At 36.3% G+C, this 24916-nt stretch overlaps 5 protein-coding genes across 5 annotated transcripts; 2 read left to right on the forward strand and 3 right to left on the reverse strand.

The window, feature by feature from the left end:
- Positions 1-1553: 1553 nt before the first annotated feature.
- Positions 1554-3253, reverse strand: LOC130510796 (histone chaperone ASF1-like). Its single transcript, XM_057007453.1, has 2 exons — positions 3119-3253; positions 1554-2174 (listed from the first exon to the last, which is right to left on the reverse strand). The coding sequence occupies exon 2, from the start codon at positions 2172-2174 to the stop codon at positions 1554-1556; it is 621 nt and encodes a 206-aa protein (XP_056863433.1). The 5' UTR covers positions 3119-3253.
- A 651-nt stretch (positions 3254-3904) lies between these two features.
- LOC108834767 (uridine/cytidine kinase UKL1, chloroplastic) lies at positions 3905-7760 on the forward strand. Its single transcript, XM_018608093.2, has 14 exons — positions 3905-4264; positions 4467-4558; positions 4652-4721; positions 4828-4946; positions 5192-5288; positions 5602-5681; positions 5933-6127; positions 6215-6298; positions 6379-6439; positions 6685-6745; positions 6941-7034; positions 7150-7222; positions 7296-7378; positions 7475-7760. The coding sequence occupies exons 1-14, from the start codon at positions 4066-4068 to the stop codon at positions 7619-7621; spliced, it is 1455 nt and encodes a 484-aa protein (XP_018463595.1). The 5' UTR covers positions 3905-4065; the 3' UTR covers positions 7622-7760.
- Positions 7720-10040, reverse strand: LOC108848598 (L-type lectin-domain containing receptor kinase S.6). The gene has a single exon (XM_018621994.2). The coding sequence runs from the start codon at positions 9903-9905 to the stop codon at positions 7866-7868; it is 2040 nt and encodes a 679-aa protein (XP_018477496.2). The 5' UTR covers positions 9906-10040; the 3' UTR covers positions 7720-7865.
- Positions 10041-10060: 20 nt separating this feature from the next.
- LOC108848599 (uncharacterized) lies at positions 10061-13186 on the forward strand. The gene is made up of 15 exons (XM_018621995.2): positions 10061-10259; positions 10358-10472; positions 10570-10681; positions 10767-10811; positions 10883-10950; positions 11028-11082; positions 11170-11249; positions 11320-11403; positions 11562-11675; positions 11820-11938; positions 12049-12166; positions 12265-12398; positions 12507-12663; positions 12753-12832; positions 12910-13186. The coding sequence occupies exons 1-15, from the start codon at positions 10105-10107 to the stop codon at positions 13007-13009; spliced, it is 1536 nt and encodes a 511-aa protein (XP_018477497.2). The 5' UTR covers positions 10061-10104; the 3' UTR covers positions 13010-13186.
- Positions 13161-18778, reverse strand: LOC108849619 (chloride channel protein CLC-b). Its single transcript, XM_018623199.2, has 6 exons — positions 18308-18778; positions 18020-18220; positions 17768-17945; positions 17168-17700; positions 15936-17088; positions 13161-15839 (listed from the first exon to the last, which is right to left on the reverse strand). Exons 1-6 carry the CDS (start codon positions 18484-18486, stop codon positions 15735-15737), a joined length of 2349 nt encoding a protein of 782 aa, XP_018478701.1. The 5' UTR covers positions 18487-18778; the 3' UTR covers positions 13161-15734.
- Positions 18779-24916: the final 6138 nt, after the last annotated feature.

Below are 24916 nucleotides of genomic sequence, written 5' to 3' on the forward strand. Positions count from 1 at the left end.
AGTATCCTGCATACAGATGATTCTTGAGTAAAGTGGACATACAAGTGTGTCATATGCACACCAGCATGTGTTCCAGCTGCTATAGCATGAGAGCAAGTATTTCTCCACTCCATAGACACCACAACCACACTTTACATGTTCCAATCAACCGCACAGTCCATTTTGCCACCTTTGACAAAGAAACGCCATCCATCAATTGTTCGACCGTCATCGTATCCGCTATCTCTGATCGAACAGCAAGCAAGTATTCAACACCCCGCTATGTACAGTTGAGACTCAAAGCATCTGTCTCCTTTTCCAATACCATTTTCCTAACTTCTGCCTTATGAACTCCAGCAGGAACGGAATCGAAATCCTCTTGCTCGCTTCAGTGCGGAATTAATAGATTCAGCGATGTTGCTTGTTTATGTTGAACCTGTTCCCCTTACAATAAACCCTTGACCATAGCTTGGCGTCGGCCTTCTCCAAATACGTTGCAAGTTCCGGGTTGCACTCCGTATCTCAGCCATGTACGGTTAAATCGTGAACCGTGTGCGCATAAGCAGCCCCTTTCACCAAGTACATGAGATGTTCCCTTTAAACTTTTTGACAATGTTATCTTGAAGGTGATAATAACATATTCCTCGGTTGCCCAAGGAAACACCTTCTCACACGCACTTTTAATGGCCGCGTGCCGTCAGAGACTATCACCAGAGGCTTGTCATGAGATATACAACTAGCCAATTGTGAAAAACCATTCCCAAGAAGGTTCATCTTCAGCATCCACGATCCCAAAAGCCAATGGGAATATCTGAAAATTGCCATCTTGTGCGGCTGCAACTAACATAACACCTCCATACTTTCCACTTAGGTGAGTTCCATCCACCACAATGACCCTTCTCTGATACTTAAAACCTTTGATAGAAGCTCCAAAAGAGAGAAATAGATACTTAAATCTTTTCTCAGAATCAAGTTCTATAGCCGTGATAGAATCAGGATTTGCAATGGAGATTTGCTCGAGATATGAAGGCAGACGCGAATACCCTTCTTCTGCTGATCCTCTCACCAATTTCTGTGCATATAACAGTGCTCTGTATGAAGTGGTGTAATCAAGCGTCATGCCAAACATGTTCTTCATTGCATCAGTGATATGCTGTGGAGTTATCCCATCAATGATCCCAACACGATCAATGAAAAGACTACCAACATACTTTGGAGTACAGTGTCTCCGCTGAGCGATTCGGTCTCCAATTGAGCATAATGTTTTTCCACATACTTTGTTACCCAAAACGTGTTTGACCCATGTTTCACACTCGCTCTGATCTTCCATCCACAACCGCTAACCCGACATATTGCCACAAGGAGAGTTTTTGTTGATTTGTATATTCTGAAAGAAAACCTACCCCTCACTGCTGTCAACCGCAGCTCTGAAAGCAGTGCATCCTTGCTAACAAAACTCTGGTTGACATAGATGCTGGTACAATCCGATTTTCCTCCTTCAATAGCATTTGTCTTAGCATATGTCTTTTCAATTTCTTCAAAACAAATATTATCATCATCTTCCTCGTCCTCATCTAGAACCTTTCCATAAAGACTGTAATCCCCACCATTCTGATCCGTTTCACCAACAATAGTGTTATCAGCATCCTCCTCCCATTTTCCTCCTCCCCATTTTCCTCCTCCCCATCTTGATTTTCATCTTCAACAGACTCATTATCACCAACATCTTCAAAACATTCATCAGCCTCATCATTATCACCAACATCTTCTTCCCATTCACCAGCTTCATCATTATCACCAACATCTTCTTCCCATTCACCAGCTTCATCATTATCACCAGCTTCTTCTCTTTTCTCTGAAACCGTTTCCACCTTGCTGCGGCTTGATACACAAAGACATACTCTATGCGTTTTGAGTATCTCGAGCAAGTTTCGAACTTGTCTATCACTTGTAACATGAATGGGAGGACTGCTTGGAGTCATCATCATTTCTGCTGGTAATGAGTAGCTAATCTCCACAGTCACTGATCTCATGTCCAGGTTATAATCTTCTTGAGCCATTGCAACAAGTTCAGCATGTGTTGAATCTTCATTCAATAAAAACAATCTTGCTCCTTTGAGATCATCAACCACAAAATCCCAACGGAAATCTCTCAACAACCATTCTCCATACACTGCATGTAACTTAAAAATCATCTGCAAATATTCAAAATAAAACACATTAGTAAACATAGAGAAAATGAAGAAGTTCAACAAACATTATCGCAGACGACTTAGATTTAAGTCGTCCAGAAGACTTAAAGGTAAGTCGTCTAAAGAGGTCACTTTTGCAATTGAAAATTAAAAGGGACGACTTAATTCTAAGTCGTCCGGCTTTGTTTGTTAAAAAAAAAATTTCAGACGACTTATATATAAGTCGTCTACGAAAAACGGGCTAGTTTTGCATTTGACCGAATCGTGTCAGATCTTTGACTATTTCTGGACGACTTATAAATCAGTCGTCTCTGGAAAGTAAAAATTTCAATATTTTATTCAAACTAGACGACTTACACGTAAGTCGTCCCAGGTTAGTTTTGTAATTGAAAAATAAAACTTGAAATTTAACTTTCTCCAGACGACTTAACTAAAAGTCGTCCAGCTAGACGACTTAATTTAAGGTCGTCCGGGATAAGCAAGGTTTGGACGACTTAATTGGGAAAAATTCTGGACGACTTTGCTTTCCCCGGACGACTTTAAATTAAGTCTTCTGACGGGACGACTTTATATTATGTCGTCTGGTAAAAGTTAAATTATGAAGTTTTATTTTTCAACTACAAAACTAACCTAAGACGACTTACACGTAAGTCGTCTAGTTTAATAAAATATTGAAATTTTAACTTTCCGAGAGACGACTGAATTATAAGTCGTCCAGAAATAGTCAAAGATCTGACACGATTCGGTCAAATGCAAAACTAGCCTGTTTCTCATAGACGACTTATATATAAGTCGTCTGGACTGTTTTTTTTCACCAAACAAAGCTGGACGACTTAGTTTAAGTCGTCCGTTTGACCAGAAGACTCATCAGTAAGTCTTCTACATACAGATGACTTACTTGTAAGTCTTCTACGCGAACAGATTTTGAAAAAAATTCAAATTCGTACCTTCAACTAGGTGAGATGACTTTGTTTGCACACAGGGTCTTCTCCAACCACCCAGAACCTCAAACGAAAGCAACCGTAAGTCAAAACGAAAGAAATATGGCTCCAAACAATTTTGAATCAAAAGCTTCAGTTTTTTGGATGAATATGGAGAGAAAGTGAAAGAAATGTTGTTTTTAGTTCATAACAATTGAAACAGAGAGAGTGTAAAGAGATTTACGTGCATTAAAGGGCATTAAAAGCTCCAAACAGTTCGTACAAGGTTGTTCCCACTATTCATGGCAGTGGCAATATTGTAAATACTTGAAGAAAATGAGGTTGAGACAGTAAAGAAGCCATTTTCGAAAAAAAAAAAAAAGGGTTAATGGCATTTTCGTAGATAAAATGCAGATGTGGGGTTAAAAACTCAAAAAAAAAATGAGTCAAAAGAAAATGTTAGTTTTCTGTTTGAATTCAAGTTTTGAGTCACTTTTGCAATAAGCCCCATAAATAAAACTATGAAACAAAAGAGTAAACTTAATACATTGATTACCATAATGATTATTAAAGTTTTATAATGTATAAATATTACTCTCAAATTTGTAGCTAATTTAATAATTTAAATTTCTATGAAAGTAGATATTATAATTAAGATTGTTAGGTAAATTTTATGTTAGTCCATCAAGTAGTACAACAGTAATTGTTCAATTTAAAGGTCTCACATAAATCCAATTGAAAATAGATTTTAAGATTTTAATTTAGCAGTCTCCTTCACGTTTTTCTGTCAATAAATATTTTTTTTTAAAAGGCGGAGGGAGCGAGAGATACAAGTGGGGCTGCCGTATTGTTGCATGTGCAGAATCGTTTCGTCACTGAGATCACTACGCAACTTTTTTTTTCCTCTTCCCCCGAATCTTCTCCTCTCGTTTCGTTCCCCGGAGACCTAATCTGAAATTTCACCGGAAAATCTAATGCCGGAAGACTCTTCATCGATTGACTACGTCATGGAGAAGGCATCGGGGCCTCACTTCTCCGGTCTTCGCCTCGACGGTGGCCTTCTCTCTTCCCCGTCCAAATCCGCCAACTCTTCCCCTTCCCCCTTCCGGTCAGGCGTTCCATCGTTCTCCCCGATTTCGGATCCCGCGGCGCCTAATCAGCCTTTTGTCATCGGTGAATTTCCGATTCTCCTTAGCGCCTTTTATCCTTGCTTACTCAAATATCGAACTCTCTGATCATCGAGTTTGGCGATTCTACTGCATTATTATTGATCTTATCTTAGGGTTTTAGCTATTCAAAGTCTCCGATAGCATTTTAGAGATATCTGGATCAATCTCAGTTTCTAGGGCTTGATTTTGTTTTTGAAATCTGTTAGGAGTTACTGGTGGTACAGCTTCTGGTAAGACCACGGTATGTGACATGATCATTCAGCAACTTCATGATCATCGCATTGTGCTTGTTAACCAGGTTTTGATTCTGAAGCCCTCCATGTCCTTCAGTTACTCATGTATCACTCACTCTCTACCTTTGGGAAATATGATGTACTGTTTGTTTGATTAGGATTCATTTTACCGTGGTCTCACATCTGAAGAACTGGCGCGTGTCCAAGAATACAATTTCGACCATCCTGGTATATTTTTTCTGTTTGTTATTTATTGTTTGAGAACAATGATATTCAGCTCAGGACAAATTGGTTAAATTTTCAATCTGTCTTTTTTTTTTTTTTAATTCTTCAGATGCATTTGACACTGAGCAGCTTTTGCATTGCATTGATACACTCAAGAGTGGGCAACCCTATCAAATTCCAATTTACGACTTCAAGACCCATCAACGTAAATCTGATGCTTTTCGCCAGGTGCATGCTTTTCTGTCTATTTTTTTCCTAAGATGTATCTCCTTTTCTTTGACCTCCTCAGATGTTATGTTTCTGCGGTTTTCTGGTTTTAGCTTCTAACTCCAAGTGGTTGGATCTTCGGATATTGTGTTTTGAAATGTTTATGTTTCAACGATACCCATTTTTGCATCTTTTAAGTATATTTTAGGCGTTGAGTTTATGAGGATTATCGTTTGTTAAACCAATCAGTGGGTTACTTTTGTCAGGTCAATGCTTGTGATGTCATAATTTTGGAAGGGATTCTAGTTTTTCATGACTCACGTGTTCGGGATCTGATGAATATGAAGATCTTCGTTGACACAGGTTGCCAACTTAACTCCAGGATAACTAGTTGCAGTATATTTGTTTCTTTTCCTTTATTTGACCTTATTTTCTGTGCAACTTTAAATGATATAGTGAGTACTGTATATTGTGATGGAAGTTGTCCACTTCCTTTTCTGTTGCTGATGATGCCCTTGACGGATTAACTCAGTTTCGCAAATTCTTACTTGTTGACCTTTAAAGACAGACTTGATTGCCTTTGGGGCTATATAATTAGCGAACTTTGATTCTCCTTATAGTGCGTATAATCCTATCAAAGTTAAAAGTCCTGATCTTAGCTATTAATTGGTTACAGATGCTGATGTGAGGCTTGCTCGCAGAATCAGGCGCGACACAGTTGAGAGGGGTAGGGATGTTGATTCTGTGCTTGAACAGGTTAGTCTCTGTTTCAAATTTTGGTGTAAATCTTGTCAGACAGGTCAACATATCTAAGTTAGTGCTCTAACTGTGTTGAATACGAGACCAGGAACCACTACTTTATGATTTTTGTTCAGTACTGAACAATTCAGTGTTCCCGAGTCTGGACTCTTTCTCTTTAGACTATTCGTCTAAATAACAGTGCCATCTTCCGAGCTTCTTTTATTTCATAATTTTCCTTGGTTTGAGGGTGTTATGTTCATTTGCAGTATGCAAAGTTTGTGAAGCCTGCGTTTGATGATTTTGTGCTCCCTTCAAAGAAATATGCCGATGTAATCATTCCTCGAGGAGGTGACAATCACGTTGCAGTTGATTTGATTGTGCAACATATCCACACAAAACTTGGGCAACATGATCTCTGCAAAATCTACCCAAATCTTTTTGTTATCCAATCAACATTTCAGGTAACTTCTGCCACTTTCCTGATATTTGATGCTTGACTCTGACGATAAGGCTGAAAACATTTTCTCACACTGAGATCATAATTGCAGATAAGAGGCATGCACACACTTATTCGGGAGAAGGACATATCAAAACATGACTTTGTGTTTTACTCAGATCGCCTCATTCGTCTGGTACCCTTTTAATTCGTGATTTCCTTTCAACGTATCAGCTTTCAAGTTTGTTATTTTGATTGTTAGTGGATTCATTTCAGGTTGTAGAGCATGGTCTTGGCCATTTGCCATTCACTGAGAAACAAGTAATTACTCCAACAGGTATGAGAGGAGAATGGCTTTAGCTGTAGCTAATATACTATATAATTTTTTTACTTTAGATATTCATGGTTCTGAAAACTGGACTAACTAGTTCTTGAGATCCATTATCATCTCTTTCGTCACGGATCTAGAAAGATTGTTTGTGCATTATGGAAGTCAAAAGAGAAAACCTAATGCTTTATGTGGCATTTACTGCTACTCGATTGCATCTCCACGATTTTAATTTCTTAATTTTCCCAAACCAGGATCTGTGTATAGCGGTGTTGATTTCTGCAAGAAACTTTGTGGGGTCTCAATCATTCGAAGGTGAGCGTTGAAAGGTCTTACATGTTTTGAAGTTCTTGATAGATGGAAATAGTTTGTTTACACCTTCAAAATGCGGGATAAAAGAAACGTGTATAACATCGGAAGCACACATTGTTTGTTTGCTCAAATGTTGAGTGAGTTCATTTCACATTCTATTCTCTTGGCTAAGATATTCTGTTTTGTACGCTCTACTAGTGGTGAAAGCATGGAAAACGCGTTACGTGCATGTTGCAAAGGAATTAAAATTGGGAAGATTCTTATTCATCGAGAAGGCGACAACGGAATGCAGGTTTGTTTGTGTGTTTTTTTCTTTCTTAACACCTTTGACAGTTTACAAAGAATGATATCTCTTTTCTTTCGAAACAAAGAAACTTAGAAAAAAGTCTTCCTTGCATATTAATCAGCTTATATATGAGAAGCTTCCAAGTGATATCTCCGAGCGCCATGTCCTGCTTCTAGATCCCGTTTTAGGCACAGGTACTTTCAGTTAGTTTTTGTTCTCATGGTTTGAAGTGTACATTCTCTTAAAGGTTCATTGGATTTCTTGAAGGTAACTGTGCAAGTCAGGCGATAGAACTACTCATACGTAAAGGAGTCCCTGAATCTCACATAATATTCCTCAATCTTATCTCGGTGAGTGTTAAATCAACCAAATGATACGTCATCACATAACTTGTTCTTACTCTTATCTCCCAGTCACAAACTCACAACTGATTCCGCGTTCTGCAGGCTCCGGAAGGAATCCATTGCGTCTGCAAACGGTTTCCACTGTTGAAGATTGTGACATCGGAAATAGATCAGTGTCTGAATGAAGACTTTCGGGTTATACCAGGCTTGGGTGAGTATGGCGATCGCTACTTTGGTACCGACGAGTAAAACTAGTTACTAATCTCTGGTTTCAAAACCCGGCGTAATGGTTGTGTGAGCATAAAATTGCGACAATGTTATTAAAACATGAACCACAAAGGGAACTATTGTTTGTTTTTCTTTCTGTCAGAAAAATCATTTGAAGTTTCTTGGTTTTGTACATAGCTTGATTTCTTTACTAAAACTATCATTCTGAATGTTTAGTCACAATCGACACAGTGTATTTCAAGCGTTACACAAGGAAATTTTACAGCTAAAAGTGTGACTTAGGCGTCATCCAAGGAAGTTCATCCCCAACCAAACTATCGGCAATCATCTCCTCCGTCTCCGTAGTCATATGTATCTTCAGCAAAGGCCTCTTTGCCGGAAGGACTGGCAACGGTGCCTCCCCACGTATAATCCTCACAGCCTCCTTCACCCTAGGCCGCTTCTCGCAATCAGGATGCGAACATACCATCCCAACCATCAGCATTCTTTCCATTTCCTCTGCATCAAACTCTTCTTTCAGCATAACATCAACACCATCCAGTACCTTCCCTTTCTCCCAGAGACTCCACATCAGGTCTATAAGTATTGACCCATCATCTCCAACCGGTCTACGCCCCGTACACACTTCAAGAATCACCACACCGAAGCTGTAAACGTCTGTTTTCTCGGAAGGTACACCCTTGTAAACGTATTCGGGTGCTAAGTAACCCATGGTACCTGCTGGGAGAGTAGCGTTGCGTCCAGCTAACATGGCACTATGCTCGTAAACCTCAGCTAACCCGAAATCACCTAACTTTGCGTTGAATTCAGCGTCAAGCATTATGTTACAGGTCTTGACATCACGGTGGATGATCTGTCTCTCGCATTCTTCATGAAGATAATTAAGCGCAGAGGCCACGCCGAGAATGATGTTTACCCTCTGCTTCCAAGAGAGGACTATGAATTCTTCTGACGGATCCGATGAAGGTTTCTTGTGAAGGAAGTCACTCAAGCTTCCATTAGGCAAATACTCAAACACTAGAGCCGTCTCTGTTCCTTCACTACACCAACCCTGGAACTGAACTAGATTCTTGTGCCGCAAGTGACCCGTCATTGTAGCAAACTCCGTGGTGAAAGGGTTGCGGTTGCACTGTGGCCAGTGAGCCCGATCAAAGCGCTTAACAGCCACAGGTCCAACAGTAGGAATGGAGCCTCTGTACACAGTAGCTGTAGCTCCGTGACCCACAATTGTGTTCTCGTTGAACCCCAAAGTTGCAGACTTTATCTCAGCCAAGGATAATCTTCCCGGGACCCTGTTCAGTCCTTCACAAACAATCCTCTTCTTGCCTCGAATCAATGAGTAAGCAATAAACGCGGTGAGAACAACAACAGCAGCGAAACCAGGTATCAGACTCCAGAAAGGGATCCTTAACCCAACAACTGAAACCCTAACATCAAAGCCATAACGATGGTGAGCGTTCCTGGGATTCTCAAAGCAAACCAACCAGTCGTCGTCATCTTCTTGAACCGCGTCAGGGTGAGAGCCAAAGGTTCTAAATTTCCACCGCTCGACGATATGAAAAGCTGAACCAAGTGCGTTGGAAGCAGAGAAGCCGACGTGCATGTACTCTTTAAACTTTCCCGCGAGATCAATCCGTGCAGATAAAACAGGGCTCTTGGGCTTAACCCGCGAATACCCAACCCAAACTCTGATGAGCTTGAGAACGTCGCTATACTCAATCCACACCATCATCTCTCTCCCGCTCTTGAGATCAATCCCTTTGGAGATCGCGTCGACGGAAGCGACGGAGACGATGGAGTTCACATCGATTCCGACGTGGTTATCGTTGATATCGCCGTGGATCGGGTCGAAACTTGTATCGAACTCGACGGCGACGAAGGAGCCGTGCGGGTCTAGAGCCGGGTCGGGGAGACCCAAGAAGCCGTTGGAGAAGGATAAAGAGTCTGCGTTGGAGGTGATCAAGAAGGCGAAGCCGTCGCCGAAGGGGCAAGAAGGGGAGGAGATGATGGTGAAGGAGAAGCGGCAGGAGAAAGAAGCGGTGGTGTTGGTGGAGGGCTCTAGGAACTTGATCGGGTAGACGTAGAGGGCTCGCCCGATGCCGGAGGAGGAGCAGTTTCGCGGCGAGGGCGAGGGGAAACAGGGCTGCTGCTGGGTGAGGGAGATGGTGTGGCCGCGGAAGAAGGCGTCTCCGTAGAGGGTTAAGTTGGGCTGCGACGGAGAGAAACGGAGGGAAAGGGCGGGAGAATCTTGGGTTAGAAGGAGGATGAGGTAGAAGAAGAGGAGGAAGGGAGGAGAGGGATTCATCTCTGTTCTTGAGACGGTGTGAGGTTCCTCTGTTTCGGAGGGAAGTAGCGAGAGTGAGTGAGTGTGTTATTTTACTGGGTCGGATTGTGTAATAATCGGGTCGGGTCCTTTAAATTTGGTTTAATATTAACCGGGCAGAGATTGTTTATTTTTTTTTATTTTTACTTTATCCATTCCCGGCAACGACAGAGAAGCAGCGATGCATTCGTCGACGCTTTTCTCGTTCGGCGCCCGTTATCCAATTATAACCTGCCGCGTGTCGCCTCCGGCTTCTCCTCCCGTCGCTTCTGTTTCTCTCCCGTCAAGCTCCTCAGACTCGCTAGCTTGCTCCCTCCAGTGCCCTCATTTCCAGTCGTACGCTCTTCTCGCCGATGCTCTCCTAATTTTCAATTGAATTTTAGTGATAATTGATTCGAATTGAGCTTAAAATTCGTGACTCTTGCGTTTTGCAGGTGCTCAGGTTGCACGCATGAGTTCAATCTCCAGCGTCCGCCTGTCGTGGACGAAGCTTCAGGCTTCTTCAAGCGTTACGGCGTTGAAGATTTCACTTTCGATAGTTGTAGACTGGTTAATTTCACTTTTTTATAGGTTTCTCATCGTCATGAGGTTCTTTTAGTTTCTGGTGAAATGTTCTTTGAATATGGGCGTGCTTCTTGTGTGGCAGTGGGGATGGAGGTGCAGAGCAAAACTAGCGGTTCGTGGCACGTCGGATAATGCATTGATCGGGTTGTACCAAGAGGGAACTCATTCCGTTGTAGATATCCCTGAATGTAAAGGTAAATTCAACTAGGCTGGAAACGAGTTCCGTACTGTTGTCATGATGGTTTTGATTAGGTTGAGTTCTGATTTTTTTTTTTGCAGCTCATCATCCTAATATTAATGCTGCCATCGAGTTACTGAGAGAAGGTATTGTTTCTTATTTGTTCTGTGATTCAGAAGAACTGGAGATTTGATTATATTGTTTACTATACTTTAAGGTATTAAGGTGTTCGATGTTGTGCCATTTGATGAGGATCAGGGCACTGGGGACTTGCGATATGTTCAGGTGGTTTATTAGTGGTATCAGTGTATCATATTTGAGTTTATATGGAAGATTTTACACTCCAATAACTTTTTCTATAGATGGCTGTTACGACGCACAGTACATCACTTCGTGCCCCTGAGAGATACAAAAATGGTCGGAACAGTTTTCTGTTTTTTTTTGCACTAATCTGATTGAATGAGATTGAGTGAAGAGTTGCTGAGTTATGGATCTTGGTTTCAGGAAAAGTGCAGGTCTCCTTGGTCTGGAACTCGAGAAATGAGAGATCTCATAACGCAGATAAGTTGCAAGCTTTGTCCAGCGTGAGTTTTTCGTATGATTCCTTTCTCTTGATTGTTCTGCTAGTTTCATTTATATATTTCTCATTTGCAGTTCCTGTGGAGAAAGGGTGGACCCAACTGCAAGTTTCACCTGATCCATTCTGTATGGGCTAACTTTCAGACATCAACCAACAATGTGAGTCAGAGAACAAGATTTTCGTATGCTTGGGCCAAAGATACAAAAATATCAGTGTTAGATTTTGTTCTGGCATAACGTTGTGAACTAGAGATCTTCTGCCTAAAAGTGTTACTTTTCTTTTGTTCAGCAGCCTTAATCATTCCGTTTGTCTTTAGATAATCTTTGGAAATAGATGGAGGCATCTTTTAGGCGAGAGAGATTTCTGGGAACACGTTGGAGGAATTGACATATCCCTGGATCCATCCAGTTTTGGCCAAGCAAATACACGGGTGAGCATGCAGTTATTTAGTTTAAGCTTTATGAGCGGCGAGTCGATCAGCTAGATGATTTGATTGCTTGTTGGAACTGAAGTTTTCATGATGGCTGTAGTAAATGCTGTATGAATCCTAATATTTCCCATTGTTGTGCGTCAGGCTTTTGATAGCTTGCTTTGGAAACTGCATAAGTATGTTCCTGGTGGATCATCTGTTGCTGATCTATACGCAGGAGCTGGGGTAATCGGACTATCGTTAGCTACATCGAGAAAATGCAGGCAAGAACAGAGATTGTTCATATCTGTCATGCATTTAATAAGATTTGTGTATATATGTTCATATTGACGAAAATAATTGACCCGAATTATAAACTTTATCCTGATCGCAGTTCTGTCAAATGCATTGAGGTTAACAAAGAAGCTAGGCTGTCTTTTGAGAAAACAATCCAGAGGTTGCCGAACTCATTGAATTGCAGCATCACTTGGCACCATGCAGATGCTTCAGTTGTCAGTAGTGTTTTGCATTTAGCAAAATATATAATTCAAAATTTTCTAGGAATTGTTTTTAACACTTTTAATGAGGTGTTCTATTCAAATTTCAACAGAACCCGCTATCGTGGATTATAGGAACAGATGTAGTCGTCGTAGATCCTCCAAGGAGAGGTCTGGATGCTTCTCTCCGTCAGATTTTGGAGTCTGTCCCCTCCATTGAGAAAAGAATGAGGTCTTCATCACAGAGGTTGTTCAACTTCTTCTGAATAAATTTTTTGAATTTGCTTCCAAAGAGCATCAACAAAACTCCAAAGCTAGATCTTTATGGGTCTGTCAAATTTTTCTCTAATTTCAGTACAAGCTCGAATGCAAAAGAGGAGAAGAGGCCGTGGATACTAAGAGCAAGAGAACTTTCAGTTCAAGCTGGCAACAAGCTGACCACCCCAGAGGAGAATAATACTCTACCGCAAAGACTCATTTATATAAGCTGTGGTTGGGAAAGCTTTAAGGAGGTACTAGAGACAAATCACTGATTTCACCTCTATACTACGAACAAACTCTGCCTCTTTTGGTTCTTTCTAACTTCTAAACAATTGTTTAGGACTGCAAGTCATTGTTATCTAGCAGAGCATGGGAGCTGGAAAAAGCACATGGCTTCAACTTCTTCCCCGGAACTGACAGGTAATCAGTTCATAAGTAACAATTACTCTATGTTTTATATTCCAATAAGTGCTTACTTTTACAATTGGTGTTTTCAGCATTGAAGTCTTGGCCGTATTCAAGAGAAGGGTTGTAATGAAGAAAAAGAAGAAATCGGGAAGTAAGAAAGTTGGATTAAAGAAAGTGCGTGCTACGTAGAATCATAAGGATTCTTATTAGTTGGTCTCTGCAAGCAGATTGAACTTCGAAAGTCCAGGAGACCATGTAGTGGATGAGAAAACAATTTTGATATGTTCCTTTTAAACAGGAGATATGGTTCCCCCCTCATTGTGAATTTACAAGTATCAAATAGAGATCTGTGCAATATTTTTAACATTCTGTTTGGTATGAAAAAAAAGGTTGCAAAACTGGACAGAAACATCTTCAAGAATGGGAAGAAAACAACATAGCTGCAAAGCCATTTTTACAGACAACAGGTAAAAAAAAACAAATTAAGTAGCAATTCAGTGTGCTGGAAGAGAATATGTTTCTGACAGCATCATCGTTGGTGGTGAGAAGCAGAGTAGCTAGAAGCAGAGTAGCTAGATCACTGTAGTAGCCAAAAACCCAAACCCTAGTCACTAAATCCTAAAACCTAAACTCTAAACCTATTAGTAATCCCAAAATCCAAACCTTAGTTATTAAAGCCTAAATTCAATACTAAACCATAAACCCAATAAAAAATCCTGAAACCAAACCTTCACATAAGTGTAATATTAATAACCCCAAAACCCAAACCCTAGTTATTAAAGCCTAAATTCAATACTAAACCATAAACCCAATAAAAAATCCTGAAACCAAACCTTCACATAAGTGTAATCAAATTATATAGAAAACTGATTTCTTATACAGTTTTGTATTTTGTTAACCGGATAATTTGTCCTCTAGTAATTGGAAGCTATTTATAGAAGAAAAAGAACGAAATATAAGATATGAAAGAGGAAGAAAGGTGAACATTAATTTAGAATAGTTGGTAAAGTAATGTAATATTAATATTTCTGATTTGACGATATTGTATTAGAGTAGCTATAGGGATAACAGAGTCATAAATGATTATATATAGTGTCTTAATAGTGTTTACAGAAGAAAAAGAACGAAATATAAGATATGAAAGAGGAAGAAAGGTGAACATTAATTTGAAATAGTTGGTAAAGTAATGTAATATTAATATTTCTGATTTGACGATATTGTATTAGAGTAGCTATAGGGATAACAGAGTCATAAATGATTATATACAGTGTCTTAATAGTGTCAATTGGTATATACCTAAATAGACTAAAGAGCTTAGGTAGTAGTCCTAATTTCCCTTAAAATAATGTAAACCAAGCAGCCAGAGGTAAATACTATCGATTGTCTATGACGTGGCATTACTATAGCGGCTTTTTTTTTAACAACGGTAGAACTCGAGTTGCAAAGAGCAAAATATTTAAAAATCAAAAATGTTAGACCGGTCGTAGCTCATCTTTTTGATAGTTTAACCTCCTCCATCCATTTTTTTTCCACCTCCACCGTTAAAAACATTGTTTGTTTTCCCTCGTTTGATCAAAGCACCCTATAGTACGACGTTAACATGATATGCTATTTCGATGCGCGACAAAACAGGGAAATTAAGGCAACCTCGTCTCCTAACTTTATTTCAAACTTTATTTTCTTTTTTTACGGAAGATCATTAATGCATGCAGGACGTCACTTATTCCCGGCATATACGACAAGCAAGCAAAAGTTACGGTTAACTTCTCTCTTATTACTAAGCTCTCTCCTACACATACGTCCAAGAAGATCACATAGTCTTTTTTCTTACAGAGGAAAGGCATTTTAGTCATCTCAAAATTTCTTCTCTTGACTTAATATTAACGCCGCGTCTCTGCAACCTTTTTTCCCAAAGTTAAGAAATCTCACTTGGCAACACTCTCTCTCTCTCTCTCTCTCAACTCTCAATCATGCCTCTCCACACCGTCCTTGCCCTTCTCATACCACAGATCAACTTTCTCCATGTATTACTCACCTTTTTGGACAAACTTGAGATGGTTGTTGGAGTTATCCTTCGTCCCTACCCACTACAAGAAAACAGCGTAATTCTGACGGACGTTCCGATGGAAAATGAACTTTTCGGAATATTTCGAAAAATTTCTGAGGAAATTCCGAGGAACTCACTATCCGTCGGCGTTTTCTGATGAAATGCCGAGGAAAACATATTCTTCGGAATAGGATTTAAAGATTTGATTATAGGGTTTGTGTTCTTCGGAAAAGCCTCGGAAAATTCCGAGGAAATTGTGAGGAAAAACAAGTTTTGATTATAGGGTTTGTGTTCTTCGGAATTTCCTCGGAATATTCTGAGGAAATTATGAGGAAATTCTGAGGAAAAATAAGTTGTCCTCGGAATTTTCTTGAAATATTCCGAGGAAATTCCGATGAAGTAGGGTTTATTAACCAAAAATAACGTTTTGCGGTTTGAATAACATTTATATAAGCCTTATTAAGTGTCTTAAACTGATTATGAAGTCAAAAATTGGTGTGTTACTGATGCGTGCAAAATTTGTGCAAAAACGGATTTATGAAGATTCAAGTTACAAACAGATCCGTGCAAAAATCGTGCAAAACATGATATTGAAAATTCGAGGAAGAGTTTTTATTGGAAAACGTTTTGGATTCGAAGACTACGATCAAGATTCGAGATCCCCACAACATAAGAAAAACACTTATACACTTTAATGAACGGTAAAGAGAATACTTACAATTCATTTTGGAATTTTGTTAACATTCTGTTTGGTATGAAGAAAAAAGTTGCAAAACTGGACAGAAACATCTTCAAGAATGGGAAGAAAACAACACAGCTGCATAGCCATTTTTACAGACAACAGGTAAAAACAAATTAAGTAGCAATTCAGTGTGCTTTTCTACCTTTGGATTTTTCCAAGTGAGGAAAAGCTTGTAGAATGTTGTATGCCCTTAGGTCCTGCCTGGTTAAGATCCCAATGACAGGAGACCTCTGCAAACGATTTAGTTAGTGTCATTAGGTTTGTTAATAGGCTTCTATTGCAAGTATATGAAAGCAAAAGAGAGTCAAAAAAGCATATAGGCTCACTCCTATGGCTTGAATCCTCGGAACAATAAGCAAATGTCGAAGTCCCACTTGCCGGAACAGCACCAAAGCCTTGGCCACAGACATGTTCTCCATGACTGTGTAAGGAGTTGTGTTGGTGAGAGGATGAAGATCGACATACATTTGCATTTCAGAGCTTGTGATAGCCACATCGTCAAAGTTGTCTTCTCTCTCAGCCAATTCATCCCATGGAAACTTCTCCCTGACCTCCCACTCCTCTGTTCTTCTTTTCTCTGTCAAGAACCATCTCTTTTTCAGCACTTTAACTAGGTGAGCTCTCAGGATCAACCCGTGGAGCTCTATAGCCCCAGTTCCTAGACCCACTTGAGGAGGTACTTCTCCTTCATCTAAAACAGGGAATGCATTGTGCGTAGTGTTCTTTAGCACATCAACTATCTTAGCAACCTTTTCTACACCTTGCAGGGTTACAACCGGAGGCTTAGCATCACCAAGCTCACCAACGGAGAGGTTCCTCATCCACGGCTCCGGGTTTGCTTCTAAGAAAGGTAAGCCCTTAAGATGCAGTATGATATCATAGATACTCGGGTTAAAGCTGTCTCCCACAGTTTTGGCAATCAGAAGCACAATCATTGTAATGGGAAGCAAAAGAAGGTTGTTGGTGAGTTCAAGGAATATAACACAGAGTGACACAGTCATTCTCATGGAACCAGCCATGAGTGAAGCTGCACCAAGGACAGCGTAAAGCCCTTGGTCAATGCTAGTGTAAGATCCCATCATCCCACCAAGCATTCTGCCATACGCAGAACCCATGAGGATGATAGGGAGGAAGAGACCGGATGGTGTCGCAATACCAAACGTGAACAGCCCCAAGATGCAGTAGAGCACAAAGAATATCCAAAGGGAGCCCATGCTAAACTCATTGGGAGTGTTGGAAGAGAAAATGTTTCTGACAGCATCATCGTTGGTGGTGAGAAGCAGAGTAGCTAGATCACTGTAGTAGCCTTTTGGGCAATGGAACTGTTTGAAGTTTCCTGATCTACCATTCGTTGGGCACCTCTCTTCTATTGAGGGGTCACAAGGCGTGCATTTGGCCAAGAAAGGAAGACCGTAGAGGCAAACCGATGTGAAGAGAGATACAGTAAGAGCGAGAAGCACCTTATGGATCTTACCCTTCCTGCAAAAAAGACCAAACCAGGTAAGTAACCCACCTTGCATAAACATAACAAGAGTTTGCAGCATTTTTAAAACTTAACTGGTTGATGAGATTGTAAAGCCTGAGAACTTTATGGAGAAAGTGATTGTAGAGGCTCCCAAGAACTCCACCAATGACACCAATCAACGTGACAGGGATTATATCAGTCACATGGTAAGTATAAGTTACATGACTGACATCAAACATGATAAGCCCTCCCCTTCCAAACAGTCCACACTTGCCTGAGTTGCATATCTCTATGAACTCCCTTAGAACGACCACAACAACCGCTGTGCTGAAGAAAGTCCGCCACAACAAGGCGCTTCTCCACCAAGTGGCGACTTCTTCAAGGGCGAAAAGCACACCTCCAACAGGTGACCTGAAGGCTGCACACACTCCAGCTGCTGAGCCACACGTTATTAAATCCCTTCGGTCTCTGTCGTTGTTGAAGTAACGAAGCCACCTCCACTTTAACCGGTGGTTGTCTGGTCCGCCTTGTCCAAGCAATGAAGCTATGCAGGTTCCAATGTGAACTAGAGGACCTTCTTTACCTAGATCAAGTCCAGCTGCAACCGCTCCAATGCTTCCAATGATCTATCGAACCGTGTGAGTCAATAGTCAAACTTAACACATGAATCTCCTTAAAAGTTCAGAAACAAACCTTAACGATCATAGTGGTAGCACCAAACATGTTGGGAGTGTCGATGCCATTAAGATAAGCTTTGATCTCAGGAATGCCAGGCCCAGCAGCCGTGGGAGCAAAGCATACACAAAGCACAGACGCAACCAACGTCAGCCCTAGATTCCCCCCAGCAAATATCATCAAACCTGTTACATATCTGTTTCCCCACAAGACTTTGTCATTATTAGTTAGTACACTCCAGATGAAAGTTTTTGGAGGTGGATGGACTACCTTTCTTGGGCGAGGAAGTGGCCAACTGCTAAAAGCTTGTAGCCAGCGATGTTTTCAACGGCTAAGTTGATAAGAGTGGCGATAAGACCAGTGAATAGACCGATAAGACAAGCGAATGTCCATTTCAAGAATATATATTGAAGCACTTGTGTCTTTGATCTTTTTCTCCAATCATGCTTAAACAAATCGTTCTCGTTTATTCTGTCAAATATATTACATTAAAACATTAGAAAAAAAAAACTGAGACCAGGAAATCAAAATTGTGCAAAGAAGGAGAAGAAGACATACTCATAGTCCAAGCTCTCGATGTGAGAAACCTTTGTACCGACCAAAGCAAGTGGAGTTGAAGATAATGTTCGGTTAGCCTTAACCAGAGGCTGGTTCAGCGTGTTGCTCTCTGGATCTCCTTGCTCTTCTTCTCCATTGTAATTGCAACTATTAACAATCTGGTTCAAATCTTCTTCCATGCGTTTCTCTTTCTCTATATCAGATAAAGAAGAAACTGGCTTTTGGTCGGAAACTCTGGAACAGAACTGTTTTAAGGTTCTTGAAGAGCTTTCTCTGTTAAAGAAAGCACTTCTTGGTGGTTTTCTTTTGTTTCAGTTATTTATTTTTTTCCATGCAATTTTGTTTTTCGGCTTTTTCTTTGTTTTTTTGCCTTCTACAAAGTTTTATACTTGTACATGTTTACATACGCATATGTAGATATACAATCATGTGATGAATCTTTGTTTATATGAGCGTTTATTAATTATTCTTTGTGAAAGGGCAACGAATAGATATATGTTACTCATACATATGCTACACAACAAGATAAGAAAATGATTGGCAACTTAAATATTCTGTGTACAAATAAATTACAAGGAAAAGCTAAGCAGACGGGTAAGTTTGTACGTAACGTATATGTTTACAAAACAAAAACAAGATTTATTTTGGGCTAGTTTGTATATCCATAGACATTATCAGCTTATCTTTTTCATTTTACAACAAAAATGGCTAGCTAAATATTTTTATTAAAATTAGCAGTTTATCAGCTTTCTTATTAGATAAAAGAATATAAGATTTATTTTGACTAGATGTATAATACTTTCTATGTTCAATAGTAATACTTTTATTTATTTTATAAGATTTTTACAAGTTTCTATACATATGAAATTGATATTATTGAATCTTTAATTTTCTTAGTTGAATTATGTATTTAACTAATCTATACTATTATTTATGAAGTGATTTTGCTTACTTGTCATGTTCTCCATGATTTTAGCTAATTTTGCTTATTTGTCATATTTTTATTAAGTTTAAGTTAAATTATCATTGTTGTATTATTTGTTTTGAGCTGAGTCACTAAATCATTAATTTAAAATAATAGCCTTAATGAATATTCTATATAAATAAAAACAAATTTTATTTTATTTTATTAATATTAAATTTATATGTTATATTAGCTTTTCTTATTTGTCATATTTTTATTAGGTTTTAGACTTTTAGATAGTTATTAATTTATTATTAGTTTCTAACTATTCACTAATTTATTTTAATGATATAAAGTTTATATGTTATATGCTATATTAAATAATTGATTACAAAATAATATTTTAGAATTATCAAAAAAAAAAGATAATTCTTCTATATATATTCTTTTTCTTGTGCCTATCTGAAAACAATATTTTTATTATAAAAATTTAAAAAATAAGATACAAAACAATTTATTACTAAATATTAGTCAACCAAAAAATATAAATATATTTTCTAAACTATCTCTAAGATATGAGTGTTTTAAAAAAACTTAACACAATAATAAGTATATATTTTGATTAAAAGTATTTGACATATATAAATATTTTGATGTTTGATTTAACTATTTAAAAACATAATTAATAATTTATTATGCTGGTTTTAGATTAATAAGACATAAACTAATAAGTATTTATAAGAAATTTATGCCCGCATGTGCGGGCAAAACACCTAGTTATATAATAATCTAAAATTTCAAGTTTTTATTTAGAACGTATTTGTACTTTGGAAAAAAGAGTAATAGTTATGATCCAGACGGTTTTGTTTTTGGTTAAAGACAATTGACAACTGTTAGTGTGCTGCAAGTGGATTAGATTCCTCAGCCGATACATGATCCGATGGATCAGCAGTATTTTTGAACACATCAATGTGGACACATGTAACAGTTCAAATGTATCAAGCCTTCTTGAGATCTAACGGTTATAAAACCTTCAACTCTTGAGGTGATCAAACAGACTCTTTTAGATAGATTACTAATCAGTTTTTCTTCCTTCGCTCAAATGATTAATTCGAGACACATACTTCTAACCAAAACGAGCTATTGACCAAAAATAGATCGGACCCAGTAGGTAACAATGTGCAGAGTAACAACAAAACAATAATAATAGGGAAAGAAAATGTATTGTGCAAACTAGACCACAAAATTTATTCGCGGAAGAAGCCAACATGTACATGTGATATATATCGCAAGAAGAGTATCGAGCGGCGATCTTGTGTCGCTATGGGGCAACTAAGAATACTTGTCTTATCGAAGACCACTCTGCTCCGATTGGCTGTCTCTGCACCCGACACGTGTCCTCTCGTGGTTCATGTGATTTTTGCTCTCCCAATTATTTTACGAGAAAATAAAATTTAAACAATACTACTATTTTAGCTTAGTTGTCGTTTTGGAGTTAAAATTTTGTTTCAATTTACTCATCGTTGTATATTTTGAAACATTTTTTTAGTTTTATCTTTATTCTTTTAATTCATTAATTAATATAGTCTAATAAAACAATAATTATAAAAGATAAAACATAAATTTAATAACTTTTAGTTTGTGTTAAAAACCTAGAACGATAAATTAAATGAAACAAAATAAATATTATTCAACTTTTTTTTTATTTGTCAATATTGTTCAATTAATTTATTCTGTTTGTCTTTCTCACATTCATAATTTTTACCGCAGTATCTATCCAAAAGCAGTATCACTGATCTATCATCTACTAGTCAATGATTGTGGTAAGGAATTTGAGAGAAGCCATCAGATTTTCATTTTTTGCTCCCCATTTGAAAATGTATTATTGTTTGTGGAAGATTCTAAGACAAAAAAAAATTAAAAGCATTTCCAAGATTACTGCATAATTTGTTTCAAAATAAAGTTTAAAATAAGAATTATTCCAGTTTCATTTCATTTGCCACTCCACTCCACAATTATAGAGTAATCATTTTATCTTTTCATTTTATTCCATTTTTATTACAAAACTAGAGTAAAGTTAAAACAAATTCAATTCTATTATAGAATTATCTATATTATTAAAACTGAAGTATATTTTGGTACTGTTTAGAAACTTGGATAGAAGATTAAATAAGAATTGTTTAGAAACAAGGATATAATATTTTTAAATATATTTTTATTTACATATTTAGCAATTGCATTTCTTTCTTATCTACAGATTCTACCGTTTGGAAATTTGGATAACATATTATATGAGATTTGTTTCGAAACACGAATAGCAGATTAAATATTTCTTTTATTTACATATTTAGCCATTACATTTTTTTCTTATTTACACAATCTCGAAATATATAGTATATGTTATATAAAACTATTTATAAATATAGTATTGCTTTATTTATTTTATTCATATATAAAAATTTTGAGATTTCAATTTTCAAGAAAACTTGTATTATGTATTTTAATCAAACCGGTATTATGCTGTTTGGGAGTTTATGATACGTGGAGTTATCATGTTATTCTTTTTTTTATAGAAAAATAATGCAAAAAGTTAAAATTTTTAGTATTTTGTTTCATTTTAAAATAAATTAGCAAAAACAACAGACTAATGTATAAATAGTACAATCACATAAATTGCATCAAGTTGTAATTTTTTAGTATAATATTATGTACAAATAAAAAAATTATCAAATATCTATGTTATAAAATAATATATTATACTCTATATGTAACTACAAATATAAAAAATAAACATGAGATTATTTTTTAATCAACGGTCAAGATTTTACGTTGAACACAAATTAATTCAAATACTTATACGGGAGTGCGGGTCAAGTTTTAGTTTTATTTTGTAGAAGAAAATTGAGTTTTACATTAGATATGCATTAAATATCCATAACATTTGAGATGCTGTTATTCGATATCCAGTTTGAACGTACAAGAATTATATATCAATTCTTAACATTTGCACCAAAAAAAAAGAATTACTATATCAATACAAAATGGTTTTAAAATGTTATTGTATTTCGGGTGATGGAAAAAATAGACATTGTGTTTCGTGTCATAGTTGAGAGGGCCACCTCAATAGTTGAGAAAGCTGGCATATAGTCATATACTAATATTTCACCACATATATATAATATAGCTCTTTTTTAAAACTCATTTTACTATTTAAATTATAAATATAGCTCTTTCGGGAAGATTTTTTAAACAACAGCCGAGAATTAAGGGTTTATTATTTTATGGTATACTAGATATTTTGCCCGCACCTGCGGGCTTAATAGTTTAAAAAAAAATTATAAACAAATCTACTATAAATTAAAAACCTTATTGAAAAATTATTCTCATGCTTTTGAAATATTTAATAATTAACTAAATATTAATTTTTATATTCAATATTTTTTTTTATTTTAATAAAATATCCATATATACATACATTATATTTATTTTTAAAATATATGATGTAAAATATTTTAAATAATATAATATAGAATCTTTTAGATAATGATGAATACCATGATTTTTTTTATTTATGGGTAAATATATATTAAAAATATACCCTAATTATTTATTAAGAATAATAACAAATTTAACGTTTTAAATTTAAACGTGAGAGCGTACAAATTATTTTGTAAATAATAGTATAAATAATTTTGAATCTTCCGCTAATTTTTTCGGAAATTATCACAATGATTTTAAACATATAATAATAAATTATTATATGTATTTATTATTATATATAGTAATAAATTATTGTTGTATCAATGCTTTTGATATTTGTATTATTATAAGTGATTTTAAACATATAATAATAGTATACATAAGTAATTTTATCTAAGTTTATAATTATTTATGGGTAATTATAAACATATATGTAATACTTTAATATTACTAAATTATATGTATAAGTTTAGCTATGATATTATCTTTAGCATATTTTAATTATTTTTAAGATAATGACCAATTATCGGTTAAATCACTAAAATTATTTATTAATTAATATTAATAATTAAGCAAAAAATATGAGTAAATGTATAATTATGAATAGCATCACAAATAAGCAAATTCACTTCTCAAATAATAGTTTAGATAGATAGATTGTTTAATATATTAATTTTTAACTTTTATAATATATGAGAATTATCTTATTTTTAAAAAAATTATCAATATTATTATTTTGGTTAAAATATTTTTAGATTTTGGATAAATCTTACTATTATTAATTTTAATCAATTATTAATCAAATAAATTAATTTTCGTTTTTATTTTTAGCTTAATTATATATATTTTTAGTCACTTATTCTCTTTTCAATTAAATAAAATTAATAATATCATTTAATTATATTTAGTTATATACTTTATGTTTTCAACTTTATTTTAAAAAAATTCAGATAATAACACAACATACATATAGGAATTATATTTATATTTTAAAATACTTTTAGATTTTGGATAAATCTTACTATTACTAATTTTAATCAATTATATAATTAAATAAAGTAATTTTCGTTTTTATTTTTACCTTAATTATATATTTTATTCATTAAGGGTAATATTGATATTAACCACTCTAACTTTTAACGTGAGAGCTCCGTCGCGAAAAATTACTTCGCAAATAATAGTATAGATAATGAAAATAAAACAATTATAGACAAAATTCGTGTAGTCTGTTTGTGTACATATAAGCAAATGAATTGGATAAGATTATTGTGGAGAGATTTATACGATATTATGGAAGATGACATTGACTCTGCGCTTATGATGGACGACGACTAGCTAGACAACTTCAACGTTTTATGTTTTCTCCAATAATTCTGAAAAAAAAAAATTCCAAATAGAGAACGATAGATGCGAGAGGAGCAAATGGGTCAGTGATTCAGTGGTCGCACCACCTCTGCTGCCATCTCACCAAGCCAGGTTTCGAACCCTGCACTTACCTCTAATAAAAAGAATAACTATGTTACCATTGTGCCACATGAAAAATAAGACAGAATAATAGATGTAGGATAATTTAGTTTTTTTTTTAATTGTCTGATATGTCGTGGGTGTTCTCAGTGATATTGATAAAAACCTAAACGGGATAAGTGAGAAAATAATATATAGAAAGGTATTAAGTCAGATCTTAATATGTAACATATAGATTGATCCATATGTATAATTTATCTTTTGTACGAATATCATATACTTTCATAACTTTGAATAGTCAATTTCACTTTTCCTCATTCACTCTTTTATAATTTTGTTTGTCTACGACTCCAACCAGTGTACGTTTTCTTTATATCAAACCGTTGATTACCTGCTTCTTTTCTTTGTTGTAAAACATATTGTTATACCTACAAAAGCATCCTATCGCAAGACATTTAAACATGCATCACGTAACAAATACAAACACAGAAAAAAAACAAGGGTAAAAAAAAAAGAGAAATTTGCACCAAAAAGAAAAAACAGTTTTGAATCATTCCTTGGTAACAATCAAGGTTTACATACATAACGTACATACTATTAAGAGCAGGACCACTAACTATAATTCATATCAAACTTTAAAAACATTCAATGATTCGATGAAAAGAGTTGACAACTTGCTAATCTAGTTGTATTTAAAAGATTCCGAAATCTTCACTTGGTGCCAGTTTTAGCATTAAAAAAACAAAAGGTCCAACATCTAA

The sequence above is a fragment of the Raphanus sativus genome, chromosome 4, assembly GCF_000801105.2.
Source record: "Raphanus sativus cultivar WK10039 chromosome 4, ASM80110v3, whole genome shotgun sequence".
NCBI classification, from domain to species: domain Eukaryota; kingdom Viridiplantae; phylum Streptophyta; class Magnoliopsida; order Brassicales; family Brassicaceae; genus Raphanus; species Raphanus sativus.